Source organism: Syngnathoides biaculeatus, chromosome 13 (assembly GCF_019802595.1).
Source record: "Syngnathoides biaculeatus isolate LvHL_M chromosome 13, ASM1980259v1, whole genome shotgun sequence".
NCBI classification, from domain to species: Eukaryota; Metazoa; Chordata; class Actinopteri; order Syngnathiformes; family Syngnathidae; genus Syngnathoides; species Syngnathoides biaculeatus.
Window position 1 is genome coordinate 27,818,838 of NC_084652.1, and position 25,749 is coordinate 27,844,586.

At 44.4% G+C, this 25,749-nt stretch overlaps 1 protein-coding gene across 1 annotated transcript in view; it reads left to right on the forward strand.

Annotated features, from left to right (window-relative positions):
• agla (amylo-alpha-1, 6-glucosidase, 4-alpha-glucanotransferase a) overlaps positions 1 to 25,749 on the forward strand; it is a 233,519-nt gene that overhangs the window by 8,039 nt on the left and 199,731 nt on the right. The window contains exon 2 of the mRNA XM_061838544.1: positions 3,270 to 3,391. Within this exon, the coding sequence (XP_061694528.1) occupies positions 3,304 to 3,391 (88 nt within the window). The 5' untranslated portion in view covers positions 3,270 to 3,303. The remainder of the gene's footprint in view (positions 1 to 3,269; positions 3,392 to 25,749) is intronic.

Sequence of the window (25,749 nt, forward strand, 5' to 3'; positions counted from 1 at the left end):
GGCAGAGAAGTATGTTAAAATAGTACAGGACATGTATGATGGCAGCAGAACAATGGTGAGGTGTGCCTTAGGTGTGACAGAGGAATTTAAGGTGGAGGTGGGACTGCATCAGGGATCAGCTCTGAGCCCCTTCCTGTTTGCAGTGGTAATGGATAGGCTGACAGATGAGGTTAGACTGGAATCCCCTTGGACCATGATGTTCGCAGATGATATTGTCATATGCAGTGAAAGCAGGGAGCACGCAGAGGAACAATTGGAAAGATGGAGACATGCACTGGAAAGGAGAGGAATGAAGATTAGCCGAAATAAAACAGAATATATGTGCGTAAATGAGAAAAGTAGAGGGGGAAGAGTGAGGCTACAGGGAGAAGAGATAGCGAGGGTGGACGACTTCAAATACTTGGGGTCAACAATACAGAGCAATGGAGAGTGTGGTCAGGAAGTGAAGAAACGGGTCCAAGCAGGTTGGAACAGCTGGCGAAAGGTGTCTGGTGTGTTATGTGACAGAAGAGTGTCTGCTAGGATGAAGGGCAAAGTTTACAAAACAGTGGTGAGGCCGGCCATGATGTACGGATTAGAGACGGTGGCACTGAAGAAACAACAGGAAGCTGAACTGGAGGTGGCAGAAATGAAGATGTTGAGGTTCTCGCTCGGAGTGACCAGGTTGGATAGGATTAGAAATGAGCTCATTAGAGGGACAGCCAAAGCTGGATGTTTTGGAGACAAGATTCGAGAGAGCAGACTTCGATGGTTTGGACATGTTCAGAGGCGAGAGAGTGAGTATATTGGTAGAAGGATGCTGAGGATGGAGCTCCCAGGCAAAAGGGCGAGAGGAAGACCAAAGAGAAGGTTTATGGATGTGGTGAGGGAAGACATGAGGGCAGTTGGGGTTCGAGAGGAAGATGCACGAGATAGGCTAAGATGGCAAAAGATGACACGCTGTGGCGACCCCTAACGGGACAAGCCGAAAGGAAAAGAAGAAGACAAAAACTTTAACGTGTGCAGCCTACGGAAAAACTGTGGGAAAACTAGACCAACGAAGCAAAACTAGAACTTCAAAGCATTTTAGACTGCAGAGACTGCAGTGTCTTTGTCTTTTTTTTTCACACATTCAATAACGACAAGCCATGGTTCACTAACAAATTCAAGCAACTTCGCCAGGGTAAAGGTATCTCATATCATAAAGGGGACAGAACCCTGTATAATTACACTTGAAACAGACTAACTAAAGAAATGAGGTTCGGGCTTGGTTAGGGTTAAGGCAACTATGCAGCAAATTTGGTAAAACAGGTGCTCACGACTCAAAATCAGTCTGACATGCATTACAATCGCTAATTAAAAGATGAGAACAATAGTAGACTAAAACAAAAGTTTCACAACTTCTATTGCAGATTTGAAAATCACACTTTCATACCCCAGACCCAACAACCCGTACCGCTGACCACAATCACACCTCTGACTTCTGCATTGGCCATCCATGAACAGGATGTGAGATCGATCTTCAAACAACAAAAGATGGCGCCAACCAGTGTGGCAGCCTTTGCCACTTTCTCCCTAGTGCTGAATATATTTGTGTGTTTTTCGGGTGTCTCGGGACGCAAGTACACAAGAGAGGACTTGCTAACCATCAGAGAGTCTTCTACGGATGTTTTTTCAAGAAATCTTGCCAATTGGCTGAATCTTTTTCCGGAGTTACTCATCGAGCACTCTTAAAGGCTTCGCGATGGAGGGGGGACGTGAGACGGGCCACAACTTAAACTGGGAAAGAGGGGACATCGACTAGCGCTTCTGTCGATTCATGTTGAGAACCTACGCCCCCTAGAACTCCCCGAACTTCAGCTTCTGATCAAGACCTGCAAATCCAGTTGAACCTTCAAAATGCAATTCAACTGGCTATACCTACAACCTTCAAAATGCAATTAATTTGGCTCCAATTTGCTGTCTGTAATTCACTGTCTAATTTTTGTGTTCAGTGTTAAGAAGACCTGAAGTAACCCTGCCTTGTTAACACTGAATTTAGACGGTGAATTTCAGACAGCGAATTGTAGCCAGTTGAATTGCATTTTGAAGGTTCTGAATTTTGAATATGAATTTAGACTGTAAATTTCAGACAGCGAATTGTAGCCAGTTGAATCTCAGGAGACTGAAAATATCACATTTGAATTTTGAAGGTTGAATTTTTTTAGATTATGAAATTAACATTAAAAAATTAAACTGAAATGCAGCTAATGAAAATATGATCACTTTGAAATAACAATGTGAATTTTACAACATAAAAATGATCAGTGCCAATTTTAATTCAAATCCTGGTGGCACATATTTACTTACATACTTGCATACACTCTGTATAGGTGAACATAATGTGGGGTATTGACGCACTCTCAACTGTTCTAAATGAAGACTGCATCTTGCACATCTGTAACTGAATGTTTCTTGTTCTTTGTTCTCTTTAGTTTGTTGGTTCTTTTGTTCTGAACATCGTACCAGGGGAGCACCGACTACTGGATACAAATTGTATATTATTACACACTTGGCCAATAAAGCTGATTCTGATTCTGATCAACAGGTGTTCTTGTGTTGAGTTGGAGTCCAAATCGATTCCGTAGGCCAAATTTATGCTGTCAATTATACATATACCATGCACCCTGAGGAGAACGAAAGCACAAAGACTATCTTTGAATCTGCTTGTCCGTGTTTTGTGGGACCTGTCAAGCCTGCCATAGGGCAGCAGGTTAAACAGGTGGTGATCAGGATGGGGATAGTCCCTAACGATGTCAGTAGCTCTGCTGTCACAGCAAGAGTTGGCAATGTCCTCTAGGGAGAACAGAGACCAGCCAGTGATCTTTTGGGTGCTGTTCATCATTCTGCGGGGCTTACCTGTCCGCTGTTGTACATCCAGCAAAACACTCCTACAAAGTACATTACTTTAAAAAAAAAAAAAAAAAAACTGTAAATTACTTAAAGAAATTGTTCCTGGAGATAAAAACAAAAATTGCAACTGTTGCCAGATAAAAAGTTCAGAACAGGATTGAGACTCGTAGGATATTGAGTATCTATTATGATCATTTATATCTTCCATTGGGTTGAGGTTAATCTTAATTTATGTTGTGTTTCAGGAATACATGAATTAAATGGCCAAACGAAGCACTTTTTGAAATTGCTGTCGAGAAAGCTCTAAAAATGCATTGCACTTTCCAGTAGCTACGGTGTCTGTTGAAGGCACAGTGCATCAACAATAATGATGAATACTCATCATGTCCTCTTTACAGGTGACTAGGATTCATCATAATAGAAGAACCCAAAATGTTGCCTCAAGACTTGAAGCAGATCAGAGTCCTGCTGCTCAATGACAAAGAGAATTTAGAGAGGACACTGTTCAGACTTGATCAAGGTAAAGTTTTGTTGTTCAAAATTTAAAGGGGAAATCCAGTGCTTTGCATGATCATCATATCAATAGGTTATGTAATATGGACCCTATTTTGACAATGTGATGTTAAATCATCATTTAATTGTGTTTTGAGAAGATTTTTATCAGCATTGACTAATTTTCAGGGGTGCTGCCACTTTCGCGAGTCACATGATCTACATGGGCGTATGTGACGTGTACCATGCCACAACAAAGGCTCGTTTACATGTGACACCATTTATGCCTGCGCTGATTTCTCGGGTTTATCGTCATCTGATGAAGAAATAGCAGTATCTGTTGATCAGGAAGATGAAGGAATACTTCCATACAGATTTGAACCTGTGGCTGTAATTGACCCCTTCGTAGAAATTGCGTCATCCGCGTCGCTGACCAATCAGAGGCCAGAGATCTGCACAAACCACTCCCCTTTTTTGACCCGACATTCCCTCAGACAACGTTGCATTGTCCAGTATAGCTTTTGTTAGCGTTTTATCGCGTATTTGGGTTCTTTAACAATAGATATGGTTAAGAGGTGTAGTCACGGACTTTATAATAGTGACGACAGGTTTCCTGAAAGGCTAGTTGGTGGAGTTCAATTCGTACCCTTTCCAAAGCCGAAGACCCAGCACGAAAAATGTCTTCGATGGATCAAACTTTGTGGAAGACCGCATCATCAACTGAATCCATCTAAAATCAACCGGAACAGAAGACCGAGTACGAAAAATGTCTTCGATGGATCAAACTTTGTGGAAGACCGCATGATCAACTGAATCCATCAACCGGAACAGATATGTTTGCACGAAGGTAAGCCCGATATTTGATTTTCAATACGTCTCATATAAATGAATTAGCAGTTCTTCGCTTGCATAACATAGCGCCGTGTGAATGATTGACACACTTGATCTGTGTTGAGCGATATTTTGCGATGATCTGACTGCACAAACGTGTCTCTGTTCGGCGCACCCGAGCCAAGCTAAACCGGACTTTGTTTGTTTGCACGAAGGTATGCCCTATATTTGATTTTCAATACATGTCTCATATAAATGAATAAGCAGTTCTTCGCTTGCATAACATAGCTAAGTGTGAATGATTGACAGACTTGATCTGTGTTAAACGATATTTTGCGATGATCTCACTGCACAAATGTGTCTCTGTTCGGCGCTCCCGAGCTAAGCTAAACCGGAATTTGTTTGTTTGCACGAAGGTATGCCCATATTTGATTTTCAATACATGTCTCATATAAATGAATTAGCAGTTCTTCGCTTGCATAACATAGCTACGTATGAATGATTGACACACTTGATCTGTGTTGAGCAATACTTTGTGATGATCTGACTGCACAAACGTGTCTCTTTGTTGGCGATGAGCTAAGCTAAACCGTACTAGCAGTCCTAAAAGCCTTCGACGTGCACCGAGACACCAAGACTGAAGGAAGGATGTTTGAGGACACTAAAGTAGTGATTGTCATAGGTTCGGCACTAATTCAAGAATAATTATTGAGGGGAGCGCGTGACGTTACACAAAGAAAACAAGAGAAACAACTCATAAATCAAGCCTCACCTTCTTCTTTTCCTTCATACAGCGGATCACAAATGGCTATACAGATACACATACAGATTCTGCTCACAAGTGTGATAGGTAACACGAAAGTAGGAAACTGTCAATGACGAATTCGTCGTTGGGTTATAATATATTATATTATGTGGCTTCTCGGTCTTCCTCTGACTCCGGAAAGATCTCGCGCTAATATCAATGGTTTCTCCGTCGATATGCATGTAAATACCATTGAAATACCCCTCACTGAAATACTTGAAGCCCTGCTGTCTGCTTTTCAACGATATTTCACTGTTAGCTAAGAATGCGAGTGAGAAATCAGCTGGCAAATCGGACAGTTTCGCTCTAGTCTTTTCTTCCTGCGTTGCCATTTTTGCTAATTGTTTGTCTGAGGTTAGCACACGTGGGGTGACGTAACTTCAGGAGGAGTGGTTAAGTGCCCTGTACGGAGGGGTCAATTAATGTTGACTATTCAGGTGGTTCTTCAGGCGGAATCACTCTCAGTCTGACTACTCGGAGGTCTACGTGTGACATAAGTGCGTAAACAAAGGCCCCGGGAGCTTCATCAGATGAGGATAAATCCGAGAAATCAGTGCTGGGCATAATCGTGTCCCATGTAATCCAGCTTTTGGAATGGCACTGTACACATCACATACAACCACATAGATCATGTGACTCGCGAAACTGGCTGCGCCCCTGAAAATTTGTCATTCTCGATAAAAAATCTTCTCAAAACGCTATTAAATGAGAGAGGATTTCACATCACATTGTCAAAATAGGGTACATATGACATGACCTACTGATACACTGGTCATGCAAAGAACTGGATTTCCCCTTTAAACAAATCTTCCACTGGTATATCAGTTTTATATGTGGAAGGTATTTTGACACCCTCAAAAATGAAGATTGTGTTTATCCATGTGATGATTTATCACCAATTGTAAGTGATTTTGGAAAGGGGATAAAAAAAGACCAGTTATCCACTGCAAGCAGTGACGTCACCAGCAACAACAATGAAAAAGCAAGGAACTCAGCTGAGCATTTCAGGAGGTCGGCTCGGACGCCAAGCACTAGGGGCCTATGGGGCCTACTCAGGCGGACATCCATGAGGAGAGTCCCAATGGAAAAGCAGGAATCAAACAGGAGCAGGTGACAGCTGCGGACGAAGCACCGCCGAGACAGGAGCAAGAGACGTTTGCTGCTGCTGGTCAAGTACCGCCGAGCTGAGGGCGACAGGCGGTGCCGACGGCTTTTTCCGCTGCTGCTGGTCAGGCACTGCCAAGGCATTGTCGAGAGGCGGTTGGGTGTCAGGCACCGCCTAATCGTGGTCGAGAGGTGGCTCATGCTGGTAGAGCAATGCCAAGGTGTGGTCAAGAGTTGGCTGGGTGTCAAGCAATGCTAAGACATGGGCGAGAGCTGGCTGGGGTTCAGGCTCTGCCGAGACATAAGCAACAAGGAGTTGCTCGGGGTCAGGCCTCGCTGAGATATGAACAAGAGGCAGCTCAGGATCAGACTCTGCCGAAGCATAAGCAAGAGGCGGGTTGGGGTCAGGCTCTGCCGACACATGAGCAAGAGACGGTTCTGGGTTGTAAAGGCTGCTGCCATCAAGGCTTGATAAGAGTGGATACGAGAGAGGCAGAGTGCACAGGGACTTGGGAAGGTGAACTCTGAATCATGGGTGGTATCAAACGTGTTGACTCACGGCCAGATTTGGCTTGAATTGAACCGAGTGAAGTGGTTGGGCGAAAGCTGAGCTAGACTTGGATGCCTACCTGGCCACCATGCGGGGCTCCCGGATAAATGGCCAATGGGGTTCCCCAAAAAGGTTGGAGTAAGAGGACTTGGGCTGAGACACACAGGGTAGAGAGATGAGGAGAGGCTACGCAAATCGACTTGGACAAAAATAGGGAGGGAAAAAACAAAATCTATATCAGAATCTGGCTGCCAGTCGTATAAATCCAGGTCGTCCTCAAAATCTGTAAAATCCGACTCTAATAAATCATGGCTGTGAACGGGTTGGGCGTGGAGGATAATCATCATACTTGTCAGTCGCAGGTATAAAGGAAGGAGAGGATAAAAACGCAGAGCTCACTCGGAGAGGGAACGCTTGGTCGACAGGCTGAGTGCACGGGAAGGCAGACCGGTGGAGCGACCGGCGACGCCGTGTTTTTACTGCTGGGTCCTGCTCTGACAAGTTCGTTCTGTCACGAACATGGGACAAGGGGCTGGACCCAAATGCAGGACTTTGAGGCAGTGGCATGATGTGTCTTCTTTTTCTTTTCCTTTTGGCTTGTCCCATGACGGGTAGCCACAGCGTGTCATCTTTTTCCATCAAAGCCCATCTCCTGCATCTGACACCCACTGCCCTCATGTCTTCCCTCACAACATCCATCAACCTTCTCTTTGGTCTTTCTCTTGCTCTTTTGCCTGGCTAACCATCTGTCAGCCTATCCATTACCACAGCAAACAGGAAGGGACTCAGAGCTGATCCCTGATGCAGTCTCACTTCAACATTAAATTCTTCTGTTACGTCTCACCACTGCTGCCATCAAACATGTCTTGTACTATTCGAACATATTTCTCCGCCACACCAGACTTAGGCATGCAGTATCACAGTGCCTCTCTTGGTACTCTGTCATAAGCTTTCTCAAGGTCCACAAAGACGCAATGTAGCTCCCTCTGACCTTCTCTGTACTTTTCCACAAGCTTCCTTGAGGAAAATAATGCAACTGTGGTACTCTTTCTTGACATGAAACCATACTGTTGGTCACAGATACTTATTTCCTGAGTGTAGCCTCCACTACTCTTTCCCATAATTTCATAGTGTGGCTCAGCAACTTTATTCCTCCATACTTCCCACAGCTCTGAAAATTGCCTTAGTTCTTAAAAATGGGAATTGGCACACTTTTCCTCCATTTTTCAGGCCACCTCTCCAAATTGCTTCCATACCTCTACTGGTATGTCATTGGGTCCAATTGACTTTCCATTTTTCATTCCAGGTATGTCATCAGGACCAACTGCCTTTCTATTTTTCATCTGCCTTTCTAACTTCCCCGTGACTAATCATTACCACTTCCTGGTTGTTTTATTGAAAGGATCGGTGCTGGTCGGCGCTCAGGAGACAAAGACGACACTCAACAAAAGACCAACGTTCCAAAATGCTATTTAGCCTCAATAGGCATATTTATTTCGACCAAATGCAAGTTCTCAAAACACAGTTGACATTGCGTGAAATCAATCATATGAGCTCCTTACCTGTGCCGAGAAAGTGGAGAGCCATTCACCCAGGTAGAGGTCCGCTTGTCAACCAGCTGGGCATCCGTACGAAACCCGCAGCAGACTCTACCTGTTTGTACTCTGCATCTCTCTATTATACTTTTCAGTTGCGTGCGAGAGAGAGGACGGGTGGCCTACCCGTCCCACCTGGCGCCGCAGCAATTGTTTCCTGATTTACTATTGACACCTAAGTGTGTCCTTCAGGCTCTGAGAAACATCTTACGCAGCCATAACTGTCAAGACATCCCACAACAATGTTCGTCTTTGGTATGCATGTGAACAAGATAGTGAAAAACAACTTATATGCGAAAAACAAGTGAGTGTATGCATGCGAACACGATAGTGAAACGGTCAAGACCTCTTGACCAGAAAAACAAGTGAGTGAAAAACAACTTATATAACCATGGTTGCACAATACATTTGGGTATTCGACGGTTATGGGAAGCATCACTAATTAACACTCCTTTCACTGGTCTTCACACCCTCTTCCTTCTCACATTTTCTTCATTCATCAACTTCTCAAAGTATTCTTTCCATCTATTTAGCACATTACTGTATCCAGTATACACATTTCCATCTCTATCCTTAATCGTACTTACCTGCTGCACATCCTTCGCGTCTCCTATCTCTCTGTCTGGCCAACCTGTAGAGATCCAGTTCTCCTTCTTTCGTGTCCAACCTGGTGTACATGTCATATCCCTCATGTTTAGCCTTCACCATGTCTACCTTTGCCCTACGTTGCATCTCAATGTATTGCTTTCGCCTCACCTCAGTCCCCCCGGTGTCCACTTCTTCGTTGTGAACCTCTTTGCTTGTATGACTTCCTGTATTTTGGGGTTCTACCACCAAGTCTCTTTCTCCCCTTTCCTATCAGAAGCCACACCAAGTACTCTCCTGCCTGTCTCTCTGATCACCTTGGCTGTACTAGTCCGGTTTTTCGGGAGCTCCTCCTGTCCATCAAGAGCCTGTCTCACCTTTTTCTGAAAGGCTGCACAATATTCTTCCATTCTCTGCTTCCACCACATGGTTCTCTGATCTACCTTTGTCTTCTTAATCTTCCTACCTACCAGCAGAGTTATCCTACCCACCATCATCCCATGCTGTCTAGCTACACTCTCCCCTACCACTACCTTACAGTCTGTAACCTCTTCAGATTACAACCTCTGCACAAAATGTAATGTGCTCTTGTAGGTCACTCTATGTTCCTTCCTCTTCTAGGTCAAAGTTTTCACTACTGCCATTTCCATCCTGTTTGCAAAGTCCACCACCATCTGTCTCTCAAAGTTACTGTCATGATCCTGCCGCTCCAGCCCGGGCTGTGCGGGTACCCGCGCGGTTGCGCTGATTGGGAGGTGCACACCTGCGCCCGCGGGATGATTATCCTGTGTATTTATATGACCTCGATGACGACTGGTCCGCCCCAGATCGTTGAGCTTCATGCCTCGTTCGAGTACTTCCGTATCCCTGATCGACAACCCGTGTGTACCGACCTTCGCCTGTTCTCCGACCTACCCCGTAAGCCTGTCTCCTTTGACACATCTGCCTGCCTTGATTGATCTCCCGTGTACCGACTCCTGCCGGCCCGCTCACCTGCTCTCTTCGCCCGTCGTCCCAACTACCGCTGCTGCCTGCCCGATCCCCGAACTACCTTGCATCTTCCGAGCCTTGCATTTGGGTCCTACTCGCGTCCCGATGGGTCGTGACAGTTCCTTTCCTGGATACCGTACTTACACATCACTTCTTCATCGCCCCTGATTCGTTCACCAACATGTCCATTACAATCTGCACCAATTAGAACTGTCTTTCTGTCTGGGATGCTCAGAACCACTTCGAGTTCCTTCCAGAATTTCTTCTTCAACTCTAGCCCATATCTTACCTGTGGGGCATACATGCTAATCACATTATACATAACACCCTCAATTTCAAATTTCAGCCTCATCACTCGATCTGATACTCTTTTCACCTCTAAGACATTCTTAGGCAGCTCTTCCTTTAAAATAACTGCCACTCCATTTCTCTTCCTACCTACTCAATGTTAATATAATTTAAACTCTGCTCCTAAACTTCTAGCCTTACTACCTTTCTACCTGCTCTCTTGGATGCACAATGTGTCAACCTGTCTCCTAATCATCATGTCAACCTACTCCTGAGCTTTTCCTGTCACAGTCCTAACATTGAAAGTCCTTACATGCAATTATTGGCTCTGTGCAGTCATCTTTCTCTTCTGCCGATGAATCCACTTTCCTTCTCTTCTTTGTCTTTGACCCGCAGTAGCTGAATTTCCACTGCCAACCTGCAGGTTAATGGTGCCGGGGCGGGTGTTGTTAACCCGGGCCATGTTCCATCCGGTATGGTATTCAGTGACATGATGTCTCAGGTGGTTTAATTCCAGGCAGAGGTCATACACAGATAAGCAATCCCCAAAAGGCAATGGCACAAAAACACGTGGCAAAAGGGAAGGTTCAAAAATATAAAAACGAGGTTGGTTAACTACGAGGCAAAAACAAGATTTGACTATACTTGGCTATGGTGTTACAGGAACGCTGGGCCCTATCAACGAGGCAAATACACAACAAGAAGCTAGTATACTACTAGTTGGAATACTTCTAGTAACTTGGTAGTATACTACAACTACTACTACTACTACTTTTAGCTAGGAGACAAATGCAGTCTCATACAATGTACTGGTATGTAGCAAAACAACACTAAAGGCTTAAATACATGGCAGGGGTAAAAGCAATGAGGGACAGGGAAGGAGCAGCTGCCTCTGGCAGCCGCGCACAGGGCAGTGGCCTGGCCACACCCCAGACATTAACCATCTGACCACCGTGCTGTCGAATTTAACTGGAGAATTATAATTTCTGAAATTCAAGGTATATTTATTATCCAAGAGGGGGGTAATATTTTTATCCTGTACCACCCACAAAATCAGGAGTTCAAGGTAGTTATTTTTTTCTTCATTTGCTCCACTGTTAACTGAAAAGTTGTCATGAGTTTAGGGGTGCTGGACCCTAAAGCTGGCTGAGGCAAATGTAATTTGATGAACAGTTTGACAAAAGGTTATGGAAGTGGTCCATGATTTGTTGGCTAGCGGCAGTATGGATAGGTGGGAGGTAGTGGACTGAACAGGTAGCTGGCTTGGTGGCAGGAATGGGGTGGGACGGGAACACTGTGGAGCTACAGGAACACACAAGAAACAAGAGGGAACGTGGGGTTGCTTTGGTGTCAAACTCTGGTAAGAAGCAGGCTTAAATAGTGATGATGATGATGAATGGCTGATTGAGAACAGTTGCTGGAAGAGGGAGAGGTAGGGAGGGAGAGCACAATCATGCCCTGAACTGGTTGCCAGCCAATTGCAGGGCATAATATTTGAAAATAAAAAGTACAATTAATACAGCTTTTAGTGCAAGACGAATCACAGAAAAATACTGTAAAACTCATGAGAAAAAGTTTTTCATCTTCACTTGGCAACTTATTCCATATCTTTGCAGTGTAATAGCTAAATAATAAAGTCCCTTGGGGGTACAAGCCAGTGCAATCTGTAGGCCAGTCCCAAACCCAGATTAATGCAGGGGGTTGTGTCAGGAAGGGCATCTGCCTTAAAAGCTTGCTAAATGTGTTCATCCAAGCATCAGGAAGGGCATCCGGGGTTAAAACTGTCCCAAACAAATATGAGCATTCATCTGAGATGTCATGCTGTGGCGACCCCTGACGGGACAAGCCAAAAGAAAATTTCATTGAAAGAATCCCATAACAGATCGGTCCCGGCCCGGGTTTTCAACGCCTGCCCCTGTCACTGTTAACCTGCAGTGTATCAGTGCCAGGAGGAAGAGGAGGAAACTAGAGGTGGAAGAGGAGGAAACGGGATTTGTCAGTTTAAGAAGAGCCTACAACTGAATGTTGGGACTTTGAATGTTGGAACTATGACGGGAAAAGCTCAGGAGTAGGTTGACATGATGATTAGGAGACAGGTTGACACATTGTGCATCCAAGAGAGCATGTGGAAAGGTAGTAAGGCTAGAAGTTTAGGAGCAGAGTGTCATCTCAGATGAACGCGCATATATGTTTGGCACAATTTTTACGCCGGATGCCCTTCCTGACGCAACCCTTCTCAGGGAGTGGAGGCCCCAGTGGGATATGAACCCACAACCCCTGGTTTACCAAACCAGTGCTCTAACCACTGAGCTACGGGGCCTCCACTTTGAGAAGTAAATGAACAAAGAAAATAAGAGGGAAGGAAGCGGAGAAGAGGCAAGTGTGATTGACCAGGTAGTGGCAATGATTTCTAAGTGGGAATTTAGAAAGGGACTAAAGAGAATGAAAAATGGAAAAGTGGTTGGTCCTGATGACATACTTGTGGAGGTATGGAAGCAATTTTGAGAGGTGGCTGTGAGGTTTTTTGACCAACTTATTCAACAGAATACTTGTGGGCAAGAAGATGCCTGCAGAATAGAGGGAGCGTGTGCTCATTCCCAATTTTCAGAACAAAGGCGATGTCCAGAGCTGTGGGAACTATAGAGGAGTAAAGTTGATGAGCCACACAATGAGGGCTGAGAATTTTCCGCAGATTCGCGGAATTACGAGTTTTTTCAGCTGAAAATGTCATTGTTGTGAAATGTGTAGAGCCGTTGAGAATTTTTTTTTTTGGGAGGGGGGGGTACGGCTTGATGTGGGGCGAGGCGGTGATCAAGACCGGCCGCCAGCATCTATCGGCAATGCTCATCGGGAAATTAATCAGCTGTGGTAGCGGAAAACGGCATTGCTACCTGTTTACAGCATTGCTATCTGTTTGCATTAAATTTGATGTTTATAATAACATTCCGATTTCCGGCACCATTTTGGTGGTATTTCATCGGTGTTTTCACTCTGATGTTAACATTACTTAGAGAAGCATTGTGTTTATTACGGAATATATATAACTTATAGACATATGTACGCATATTATTGAGCGGTCTGTACGTTTTCCAGTATGGCGAAAGTCTTGGAGCGAAAAGATGAACATCGTGCCGTGATTAAAAACCATGGGTCACCACTGCCAAGTCCATCCTTTTTGCGAAGTCCACCACCATCTGCCCTCAAAGTTCCTTTGTTGAATGCCATACTTACCCATCACTTCTTTATCACCCCTTTTTCATTTCGCCCCCATGTCCATTGAAATCTGCACCAATCACAACTCTCTCTCTCTCTCTCTCTCTCTCTCTCCTCTCTCTCTCTCTCTCTCTCTCTCTCTCTCTCTCTCTCTCTCTCTCTTGGATGCTCAGGACTTCTTCATCTAGTTCAGGGGTGTCAACCATACGGCCCGTGGGCCGGATGATCCGGCCCGTCTGGTGGTTTGGTACGGCCCGGGGAAGAAAGCTGCATTGTATAAAAAAATAAGAATTTTCTTTAAAATTTGTAGTTCTTGTATTATCCGCTAAGGGGCGCAGTGTTTTAGTCCGTGCAGACAACATGAAAGCAACACTGCGGCGGAACTAGGACCACCTTGACCTGGTAAAATTGAACGTCGGTACAGCGTCTATTGGCGACATTTGCATTATCTACTTTTCCGTTTGCCTCGCACCCTCATCAGCAAAATGTTTGTCAAAAAGGAGAAAAGTAGACACAGAGTGTCGGACTTTTTAAGAAAAATGGACATGTTCTTATATGTTCACGGAGGTGAATGGGAAACCCGTGTGGCTGGTGTGCCAGCAGCAAGTTTCGGTGCTTAAAGAATACAATATTCGGCGCCATTACGAAACTCAGCATGGTGAAAAATACAATAGTTTGCATGGAGAATTGAGAAAACAATAGGTAAATGAAATGATGGCGCGTCTGAAGAAACAGCAATCTGTTTTCACCCGGAGCCGAGAAGCCAGTGATGCTGCGGTGAAAGCCAGCTACCTAATTGCGAGCCAAATAGCAATGGCATCAAAGCCGTACAGTGATGGAGAGTTCATCAAAAACTGCTTGCTGACGGCTGCTGAAATTGTGTGTCCTGAGAAGCGACATGCTTTTCGCCAATATAAGCTTGACAAGAAATACCGTGGCAGACAGGATTTCGGAACTCTCTGCAGATTTGGACCACCAACTAAAACGCAAAGTGGGGTCATTTGTGGCATTTTCTGTTGCGATTGATGAGAGTACTGATATCACGGACATCGCTCAACTGGCCGTATTCATTCGTGGAGTTGACAAGACTTTGAATGTCACAGAGGAGTTTCTCGAGCTGGTGCCGATGATCGACACCACAACAGCTGAGGACATTTTCAGCTCCGTCGTTGGAGCGCTGGACAGAGTCGGAGCGGACTGGTCATGCGCCGTAAGCCTGGCTACTGATGGTGCGCCGTCAATGATCGGTAAAAAGGTGTTGTGACAAAGTTCAGAGATAAAGTACAAGCCGCAAATGGGGGAGGTCATTTTTGGACATTTCATTGCATTTTGCATCAGGAGGCATTATGCAGCAAATCGCTAAGAATGAATCACGTCATGGAGGTGGTTGTCCGAACTGTTAATTTCATCCGAGCCAGAGGTCTCAATCATCGTCAATTTGACAGCTTTCTTAGTGACTGTAACATTATCCATGGTGTGCCTTATCACACGAACGTACGATGGTTAAGCAGAGGTGCTGTACTATAGCGCTTCTTTGATTTACGTGACGAAATCGGACAATTCATGGAGAAAAAAGGTAAACCTGTTAAGGAATTACAGTGCCATCTGTGGCTGCAGGACCTTGCGTTTACGGTTGACATCACTGAGCACTTGAATATTCTTAACAAGATGTTGCAGGGACGCAAAAAAATCGTAACACAGTATTATGACAGCATACGTGCATTCCAGTTAAAGCTCGGGTTATGGGAGACGCAGGTGGCAAGCGGTGACCCTGCTCATTTTCCATGTTTAAAAGATATGTGCGCAGTAAGCGTTAATTCTGACGTGAAACGGTACAAAGAGAAGATTTCAGGGCTGTTGATGGAGTTTGAGAAAAGATTCCAGGTTTTTAGCGAACTCGAAACAGATTTTGCAGTTTTTCGCTCACCATTCACAGTCAAAGCTTCTGATTTGCCCGTTGCCATGCAACTTGAAATCATTGATTTGCAGTGTGATGTAGAACTGAAGGACAGATTTGCCTCTGTAAGCTTGGACACATTTTACAAGTACCTCCTACCAGGCTATCCCGCATTGACAGCACTAGCTGCTAAAACATTGTCCATGTTTGGGACAACCTACCTTTGTGAGCAAGTTTTCTCACTAGTAAGTAAGTAAGTAAGTTTCTTTCGGCTTGTCCCTTTCGGGGTCGCCACAGCGTGTCATCTCAGATGAACGCACATGTGTTTTGGCACAATTTTTACGCCGGATGCCCTTCCTGACGCTAATGAACATTAATAAAACAAAGCAGCGCTCAAAGCTCACACATAAGCATTTGAATGAGATTCTGAAATTGCCTGCTTCTCAGGACATGATGCCTCATATTGATGCACTTGTGCAGGATAAACGATGTCAAGTTTCAAGGGCAAATTCCAAGCAAGACGAATAATTCCTGTGAAAGTTATTCATTTGTTCAAATTGCTTTCCAGATGTTGGAAAACAGTGTTTTTAAGTTCCACAAGGCTGGTACTAAATGTTTTTGGAACATTGTTACTATTTCTGTGATCAGTTTTATGTACAACACACTTAAATATATGTTTAACTGTGTAAAAGTGTTGTTAAAATTGCACATACTTTATTTATGTTCTTATGTTATTCTCTTGTTCATAATATATTGTTCATAATGTAAAAGGAAAATTCTGTTAATAAACATTTTGATAATTTACTCATTCTTTGCACTAATTGACCCCTCCGTGGATATTGCGCAATCCGCGTCACTGACCAATCAGAGGCCAGAGATTTGGATAGACCAAAGCCCGTTTTTGCTCCCGCCTTTTTCTCTGACAACATTGAATGGTCCAGTATAGGTTTAGTTAGCGTTTTATCGCGTATTTGGGTTATTTAACAAAAAATATGGTTAAGAGGTGTAGTCACGGACTTTGTAATAGTGATGACAGGTATCCTGAAAGGCTAGTTGGTGGAGTTCGATTCGTACCCTTTCCAAAACCGAAGACCCAGTACGAAAAATGCCTTCGATGGATCAAACTTTGTGGAAGACCGCATCATCAACTAAATCCATCTAATATCAACCGGAACACATAAGTTTGCACGAAGGTATGCCCTATATTTGATTTTCAATAGATGTCTTGTATAAATGAATTCGAAGTTCTTCGCTAGCATAACATTGCTACGTGTGAACGATTGACACACTTATTCTTTGTTGAGCGATATTTTGCGATGATCGGACTGCACAAACGTATTGATTTCTTGCTGGCTCGCGGCCAGAAGCTTAACCAGACGGTGTTTGCACGAAGGTATGCCCTAAATTTGATTTTTAATACACGTCTCGTATAAATGAATGAGACGTTCTCCGCTAGCATAACATTGCTACGTGTGAACGATTGACACACTTATTCTTTGTTGAGCGATATTTAGCGATGATCGGACTGCACAAACGTATTGATTTCTTGCTGGCTCGCGGCCGAAGCTTAACCAGACTGTGTTTGCACGGAGATATGCCCTAAATTTGATTTTTAATCCACGTCTCGTATAAATGAATGAGACGTTCTGCGCTAGCATAACATTGCTACGTGCGAATGAATGCCACACTTATTCTTTGTTGAGCGATATTTAGCGATAATCGGACTGCACAAACGTATTGATTTCTCTCTGGCTCGCGGCCGAAGTTTGACCAGACTGTGTTTGCACGAAGATATTCCCTAAATTTGATTTTTAATTCACATCTCGTATAAATGAATGAGACGTTCTGCGCTAGCATAACATTGCTACGTGCGAACGATTGCCACACTTATTCTTTGTTGAGCGATATTTAGCGATGATCGGACTGCACAAACGTATTGATTTCTTGCTGGCTCGCGGCCGAAGCTTAACCAGACTGTTTCCACGAAGATATGCCCTAAATTTGATTTTTAATACACGACTCGTATAAATGAATGAGACGTTCTGTGCTAGCATAACATTGCTACGTGTGAATGATTGAATGAAATCAGAAGCATGGCGTCTCTCTCAGTTAAGAATGTATTGTATTTAGAATCTATAATATATCGTTGATTTGAATGAAATCAGAAGCATAGAGTCTCAGTTCAGAATGTATTGTATTGTATTTGCCATTTTTACTGTTTGTCTTACGTTAGCCCACGTGGCGTGACGTCACTTCAGGAGGCGTGGTTAAGTGCCCTGTACGGAGGGGTCAATTATTAGTATTAGTGACTAATACAAAGGAAAAAAAGTAGGCTTATTGTTAGTTCTATGTAATTTTGCAATGAGTTTACTAGTCCGGCCCGCTTGATCTCAAGTTAAGATGTATTCGGCCCGTAGACCAAAGGGAGTTTGACACCCCTGATCTAGTTCCTTCGGGAATTTCTCTTTCAACTCAAGGTCACATCCTACTTGTGGGGCATAGCCGCTAATCACATTATACACACTACCCTCAATTTCAAATTTCAGCCTCATCACTCGACCAGCTCATCTTTTAAAATAACCCCTACTCCATTTCTCTTCCCACCTACTCCATGATAAAATTATTTAAACCCTGCACCTAAACTTTTACCCTGACTCCCTTTCCACCCTTTTTCTTGGATGCACAATATATCAACCTTTCTCCTCATCATGTCAACTAACGCCTGAGCTTTTCCTGTCATAGTCCCAACATTCAAAGTCCCTACATACAGCTGTAGGTTTTGTGCATTCCTCTTCTTTTTCCGACTAAGCCGCTTTCCTCCTCTTTTTTGGTCTTTGACCTACTTTATCTGAATTTCCACCTACGCCTTGTAGAGTAACATTTCCAGGTGTAGGAAGCCCGGGCCACGACCTAACTGTTGTAGAATTCACAAGATGAATGCTCATATATGTTTGGCATAGATTTATGCCGGATGCGCCCGCAACCCTCTGCATTTATCCGGGCTTGAGACCGGCCGACAGGTAGCACAATAATGTGCTGCCCAACGGGCTGCAGATAATTAAAAAACTTTAAAATATCCAATAAATTTCATTAAATTTCACGATTGTGTGCCAGTTGTTTATTCTTGGCAAATTTTTTTTACATTTTTTATCTTGTTTGAAGCCTGAAATGTGGCGACAGGTTGAAAAGTTCAAGTGGCCCGAATACTTTCACAAGGTACTGTAATGTAACAGCTGTAGGTAACTCGCCAGACTGAAGTGAGCAATTTATTATTTGTTGCAAATCAGCAGGCACTGGTTCCACAATAGTTTTGAAAAAATTCATTGATGGTTTCAGCTGCTGAACAGTTTTTTGGTTAACTATCAGATTCTGTAATTGTAAAAGAGCTTTCTTTGGGTGGCTTCAGATATATCATTGTATCATTTTACTGAGTTATGCCTATATTAGCCTGGTGAATTGCATTCTTTCACTAAATTAACAGGCAAAGTCATTGCATTTCTCAGCTGTTTCGAGTTCTGTTTTTTTCTCATTCAGGGGGTTGTGAGCTTGTCATCTGTTTTATTGAAAGGATCGGTGCTGGTCGGCGCTCAGGAGACAAAGATGACACTCAACAAAAGACCAACGTTCCCAAATGCTATTTAGCCTCAATAACTGGCATATTTATTTCGACCAAATGCAACTTCTCAAAAAACGGTTGACATTGCGTGAAATCAATCATATGAGCCCCTTACCTATGCCGAGAAGGTGGAGAGCCGTCACCCAGGTAGAGGTCCGCTTTGTCAACCAGCTGGGCGTTCGTACGAAACCCGCAGCAGACTCTACCTGTTTGTGCTCTGCATCTCTCTATTATACTTTTCAGTTGCGTGCGAGAGAAAGGGCGGGTGGCCTACCCGTCCCACCTGGCGCCGCAACAATTGTAGCCAATTTACATTTGACACCTAAGTGTGTCCTTCAGGCTCTGAGAAACATAACAATCAAGATATCCCACAGCAATGGTCGTCTTTGAACCAGATAAGAGAGTGTGAAACGGTCTAGACGTCTTGACTAGAAAAACAAGTGAGATAACAGTCAAATCCCACAACAATGTTGTCTTTGAACCAGATAAAACAAGTGAGATTCAATACATTTGGGTATTCAACGGTTATGGGAAGCATCACTAATTAACACTCCTTTCATTCCACTCTTGAGGCTTCACATATTAGTTGATATACCCGTCAAACGTCGATGGTAACACTATTCCATTTCCAGTGTGATTCAAGAACATGAAAGAACATGGACCATAATTCCCGCAACGTTAGGTTTCTGTGAATATATTGATGTGATAAACATCCTTGCCATCTAGCATAAATGTATATATATGAGTGGGTGAGGCACCAACTTAACAGTATAGTTCTCGACACCGAAGTGTCCATTACTTTTCTCAAGGCGTACAATCATCTCATGCATTGCATAATCACCCACTCTACTTCAGCTCGGATATGTCTTACGTAGATACACGTTAGCAGATTACATAGTGATAGCAATATTATTATAATAACCAACAGAATCAGAGGGGGCACCAAAGTCCTCCTAGCTGTGACTGACATCCCTGAAAAGATGTCCCACCAGTGATGGGCTGAGGACTGTTGTACTATTTTAGCAGCATGTTGTACCCGTTCGCTGGCTACTAATGTGGACACCATGAGCTTGGAGATGTTAGACGTATGTGACTGTATAATTTTCTGAACTTCAGTGGATTGTTCCAATGCGCATTTGAAACACTCCAGTGAGAGGTTGTTTTAAAACATTTCTGATACCTCGCTCAGGAGTTCGGTATCAAATTTTAATAGGTTCGTCGGAGATAGGCACTCAGAAATGAAGACAAGACACACTTCTGGCTACCAACAATTGGCACTTTATTGGTCCCACACAGAAATGGTAACACAAGCACAAATCACGTGGTATGAAGCTAAGTAATATCCAATCAGCTCTTAGAAGAATATCCAGCTCTTACCGTGCGCCAATAGGAGGGAGAGCCAACACTCCAGGTAGAGAGCAGCTTCAATACCGGCTGGGCATCCGTACGCAACCCGCAGCAGACTCTACCGAGAGTATCTAAAGTTCTCCTTTTATACTCTAAGCATGTGCGGAAGGAGGGGTGAGTGGCCAATTCATCCCGCCTGACGCCACACTATTCTTTGTTACCAACAGATGGCGTTGCACGACATCATATAACACAAAAACATCTTTTTATGACATTGCTGGTTATCCAAACATCCTTTTATGACATTGCTGGTTATTCAAAGCTATTGCGATCGTCTTTTAGGTTATACAAAGCTATTGCGAAACATATACGAAGCTATTGCGAAACATCTTTTAATTATGGAAAAACAACACAATAAAATTATTCTTACTTCAGAGGTTCCAGGGATTCTTTAGTACATCCCATTGTACTTGTGTCAGCCGATTAGACAGAGTAATTCGTCAAACGATACGTCTGGTTTCCCAATGCCATAGGTGCACATTATATAAGCAACCAACGAAAGGAACCGATGGTACTTGTGAATTATTTTGCATTGTTGCCACACATAGAGCATGTGGTCCGATTTGCCACAACATCTCCCTTCGTGGCTCCCTCGTCCAATCACAAAGTACAGCCTCTGAGTCGGTTAAACATGGATTGTTGTGTCCCTGTTGTAATGTACACGCCATTCCTCTGTCTGTTTCGTCACACATTTTCATCTCATAAGTCGTATTAGTTCCCACATCCATCCACTCTCCATCCAGATGTAGAAACCAAAATCCTGTGGCAGTAATCACCGGTAATACTTGATACTTACATATCGTTTTGACAGTAGACACATTGTACTGAGTCCAATACCCAGCACAATATGTACTGTTGCATTTTGTTCACTCCGAGTGTAACTGTAACCAAAGTTTGCTACTAATATTCCAAACCCGTCTCCATTCGTGATAATTTTCCGTTGTCATTATTCTCTGGAATCGCTCTTTTTGAGCTTCCGCATGTATCATTTGCAATGCACAGGTTGTCCAATTACCTATATATGATAGATTCTTTAACTCATCATACGTTTCATTCCATAAATTTAACTCCCATGTAAATGCCTTTTCCAAACATCTGTGTTTTCCAATTGCCCTATCATAGCTTTTGGAAGCCATACCCCTACCTAATGTATAGCCTCTGATGCATGTTGCCCTGTGTTAGATAACATTGTTCTGGTTACTTCGTTATCTGCAGCAGTAGCTACACCAAACAGTGTTCCCGTTCCTCCTAAGAGAGTATCATACCAAGCTCTGCGTCTTCGTGTACAGTGTGGTATATCGGGGAATTTTATTTCCCAGTACACTCGGGTTTTAACCCTGGCTTGTGCCATGTGTGTACAGGTATCTAATACTGGTGCTATGTGTGTTCTTATAGCATTAGGTTTCCCAGGTAACACCCATATTATATTCAAAAATCTGTTCCGTCCCGAGATTTCAGCGCTGTTAAAAAAAAAAAACTGTTTCCTTTACGGTAATTGTCCACCTCGTCCAGTTGGTGACGTTTACCACGTCGCAAGTTTAGTAAGCTGGACAGGTGTAGCCTCCTTGAGTACGGTCCTGGGTACTGCTTTTCCATCTTATGCGGAGCCACTGGACCTGCTCCAATTTGTCACCCTCCGTCATTGCGCAGCAGAGTTGGACCATGGCACCAAGGACAAGGATACGCGTGACCCAGCAGACGACAATGCCACCTCTTGGGCCCTCGGTCTTCCCTGGTCCGGCCATGCCGCCTCTCCGATGATGGTCTTCCAATCAGCAAATACCACCACGGCATCTGTGTTACGACAAATAGTGCATACTACAAACATGTGATTAGTTCTCTCTTGTATAACATTTTGACACTGGTACATTTACCCATTTTTCCTCTCCAGGATATAAGACGCTCACAGTAGCATCTTGCCCTTGAGCTATAATTTCTGCTGCTCGGGGAGGACCGTCTGGCTGTTTTACCCAAACTTTTGCCCCTGCCAAATCAGTGGAGCCAAATCCTCCCTCCCCTCTGGTGGTTATCATCACAGGTTTAGGTATTTCTTTTACCTTGGTTACAAGGCAAGGCTTCACTATCAATTGAGCAATTTTGTCCCCTCTTTCCAACGTAAGGGGCTTTCCTTTCATTTTCTCTGGATTTCCATAAATTATTGAGGCCTCCGCCCCGGTATCTACTAACGCTGTTACTGTTTGAACTGATTTATCCCAATAAATTTCCATCCTCACATGAGGTCTAATATCACTAGCAGACCATCGCTGAGCCGGTTGTTGACGAGCTACCAGGGCTTGGCCATCATCCTATTCATCACTATGATGGCATCGTTTATTTTTGCCTTTCTTCCCCTTTTTCCGTCGCTGCACTGCTGCTACTTGCCTCACTTCCTCCTCCTCCTCGCTTGACGAAGTCTCCTCCTCCTCCCGTGGCAAGGGAGGTGCTGTGGGAGGTGCAATAGGAGGAATGGTAGGAGGGACAATGGGAGGGGGCTTTATCAACTCTTTGAGCATACTGGTTAACTCCGCCACGCCCATCGTCATTTGAGGAAAGCCTCCTCCAGAGAAACATCTAACCTGCAGTCCCTTCTGTCTGCATTTTTCAGCAAGTGCTGACGTAGGAACCCCGTCAATTTCCTCAGCTCGAACCCCTGCTTTGATTAGTGCCCTCCACATATCACTTCTGCTTCCCTCAGGTTTTCCATTTTTCGCGAAACTCTTCCGATTTTCCCTCGATTTTTCACGTGGTTCACGATCACGCGGCGCACTCACGTTAGACCAGTCTCCGAGCGTTGCTAACTCCGCCAACCTACTTTTCACCATCGAGAATGTCAGGTCAGCGGCTCCCAACAAAATAGTTAATACCGCCGCTCTATAATGTGGGGGAGCATCACGTATTATCGCATCCCGGATCATTTTCGGGACCTCCCCATCTCTTATTTCCACAGAGCCATCACTCGAAATTGAGTGCCTCATACACAACCGTGTCAATCTCATCACTGCATCCCTGATGGTTGACCATTGCCCTCTCAGTTCTGGCCAATCTTGATATGATGGAAATATCAGCTGCGTGGCTGCCCCATATAACTCCGAGAGAGGGAGCCCTACATCACCGCCCATGACTCTGCACATTCCCCGGAATTCCGGGTTTAGCTGGCTATCGGTGGAAAGCGCTGTGAACCGCTGATAATCCCCAGCATCTATAATAACGGCATCAGCTCCTTCCTCTAGCAACCGAATGAGCCAAACATCGATCGGTTCGCCCGGTTTCTGACGATACTTTGTTACAATATGAGTAGTCTCTTCCTGTGTATAATCTTCTCTAGTCATAAACAATTCTGGCTCTGGCTGCGCTTGTGGGACCAGCCCCCGCACTCGCTCGCCATTTTCATCCAGAATCGGTCCGCCGTCCGCGCCCATCAGATCCTGGATTTGATCCGGTATTACGCGTCGCTGCTCTTTTCGTCGCTGGGCTTTTCGTCGCGTGATAGGGTGTATCTGCAGCCCCTTTAACGAGGGATACAACCTGGTCTGTGGTGGCGGGTCCGGTCTTACACCTCTATCATATTCATCATCAACATCATTATCATCATCATCATCATCATCATCCCCCCACATATCCCCGTTCCACTCTTCCGGATTTCACTGCGCTGACAACCCAGTGGTGAATTAACGGATTTGCGCTTGTTCTATTTTACGAGATTTCTTCTTTCACTCTCTTCGCGCCACTCGGGAGATATGCATTACAGCTCTTTCTGTTATACTCTGCATTTTTGCCAAATGCTCCTTTAATTCTTTCACTATAACCTCTAGCTGGATAACCTCTTGCGCCTTTTGATTTTCTGCGCTTCTAACCTTATCCAACTCCAACACGCAATTTTTCCAAGCTTCCGCACACATCCACAACATCTGCTGCGTGCCTCCCAGCGGAGCACGAGCATTCACATCCACCCGCTTCAACATATCACATAATGCCAGCGGCGTGGCAGCGGGATTCACTCCTGTCCACGGTCCGGGGTGTCCCCCACGCTCCCGTAAGACAGCTTCTATCTCTCGGAAAGTGATGCCTTCCAACCCGGGCGCCACCTCCTCCTCTGGTGCCTCTTGCGCACCCTTAGTTTTCCTTCTAAAACAATGCATCCTGTTTTTATCTCCTGCGCGTAGCCTGCACGATCCTGCCGACAACGGCAAAAATGTTTTATTGAAAGGATCGGTGCTGGTCGGCGCTCAGGAGACAAAGATGACACTCAACAAAAGACCAACGTTCCCAAATGCTATTTAGCCTCAATAACTGGCATATTTATTTCGACCAAATGCAAGTTCTCAAAACACGGTTGACATTGCGTGAAATCAATCATATGAGCCCCTTACCTATGCCGAGAAGGTGGAGAGCCGTCACCCAGGTAGAGGTCCGCTTTGTCAACCAGCTGGGCGTTCGTACGAAACCCGCAGCAGACTCTACCTGTTTGTGCTCTGCATCTCTCTATTATACTTTTCAGTTGCGTGCGAGAGAAAGGGCGGGTGGCCTACCCGTCCCACCTGGCGCCGCAACAATTGTAGCCAATTTACATTTGACACCTAAGTGTGTCCTTCAGGCTCTGAGAAACATATCAAGATATCCCACAACAATGGTCGTCTTTGAACCAGATAACAAGTGAGTGTGAAACGGTCTAGACGTCTTGACTAGAAAAACAAGTGAGATAACAGTCAAGATATCGCACAACAATGTTGTCTTTGAACCAGATAAAACAAGTGAGATACAATACATTCGGGTATTCAACGGTTATGGGAAGCATCACTAATTAACACTCCTTTCATCATCTACAGTAAACAGTATTGTTGAGAAGACAGCTGATGTCCACCTGTGGCTAACTATACGTTAAAATTACAAGGACACTGTCTGTAGAGGTCCGAGTCAATTTGGAGTTTCGATTTTCGCCTCTTCAGTCACTCACATTTGATGAGCGCGATCGCGCCCGCATCACACTCGCATCTGCACAGTCGAGCACACAAAATCACGCGTGTAAAATTTGTTACGAGTAGAAAAAAATAGATATTGAAAAGCGTTGTTTATTTTGTGTAGTCTTGACATTAATTTATTTGTAAACATTGGTAACAAAACAAGCCTGTTCCTAAACAATCAGTATCCAGCCGGAAACAGGAAACGCAAGTTAACCATACTGAGCATGTTCGGAAGTGATGCCAAAAGCACATGTTCCAAGCTGCTTCACATACTGCGAGCGCATTTACGTCGAAACTCATCAACATAATGAGCCATGTGAAGGGATATTCAGTTACACCAGGGGTGCTCAATGGGTCGATCGCGAGGCAGTTTTGGTTGATCGTGTGACGGCGTCCCCGACACCCCCAAAGAAAGAGGTTAGACAATCATCCACCTCGTCGCTTGATTCAGGTGTGGCAAATATGTCGAGCGTACGCACATAAAGGCCCGTTCTAGCAAGCCGGGCTCCTGTTTATGGAAGTCGTGGCGATGCGCGTGCACCCT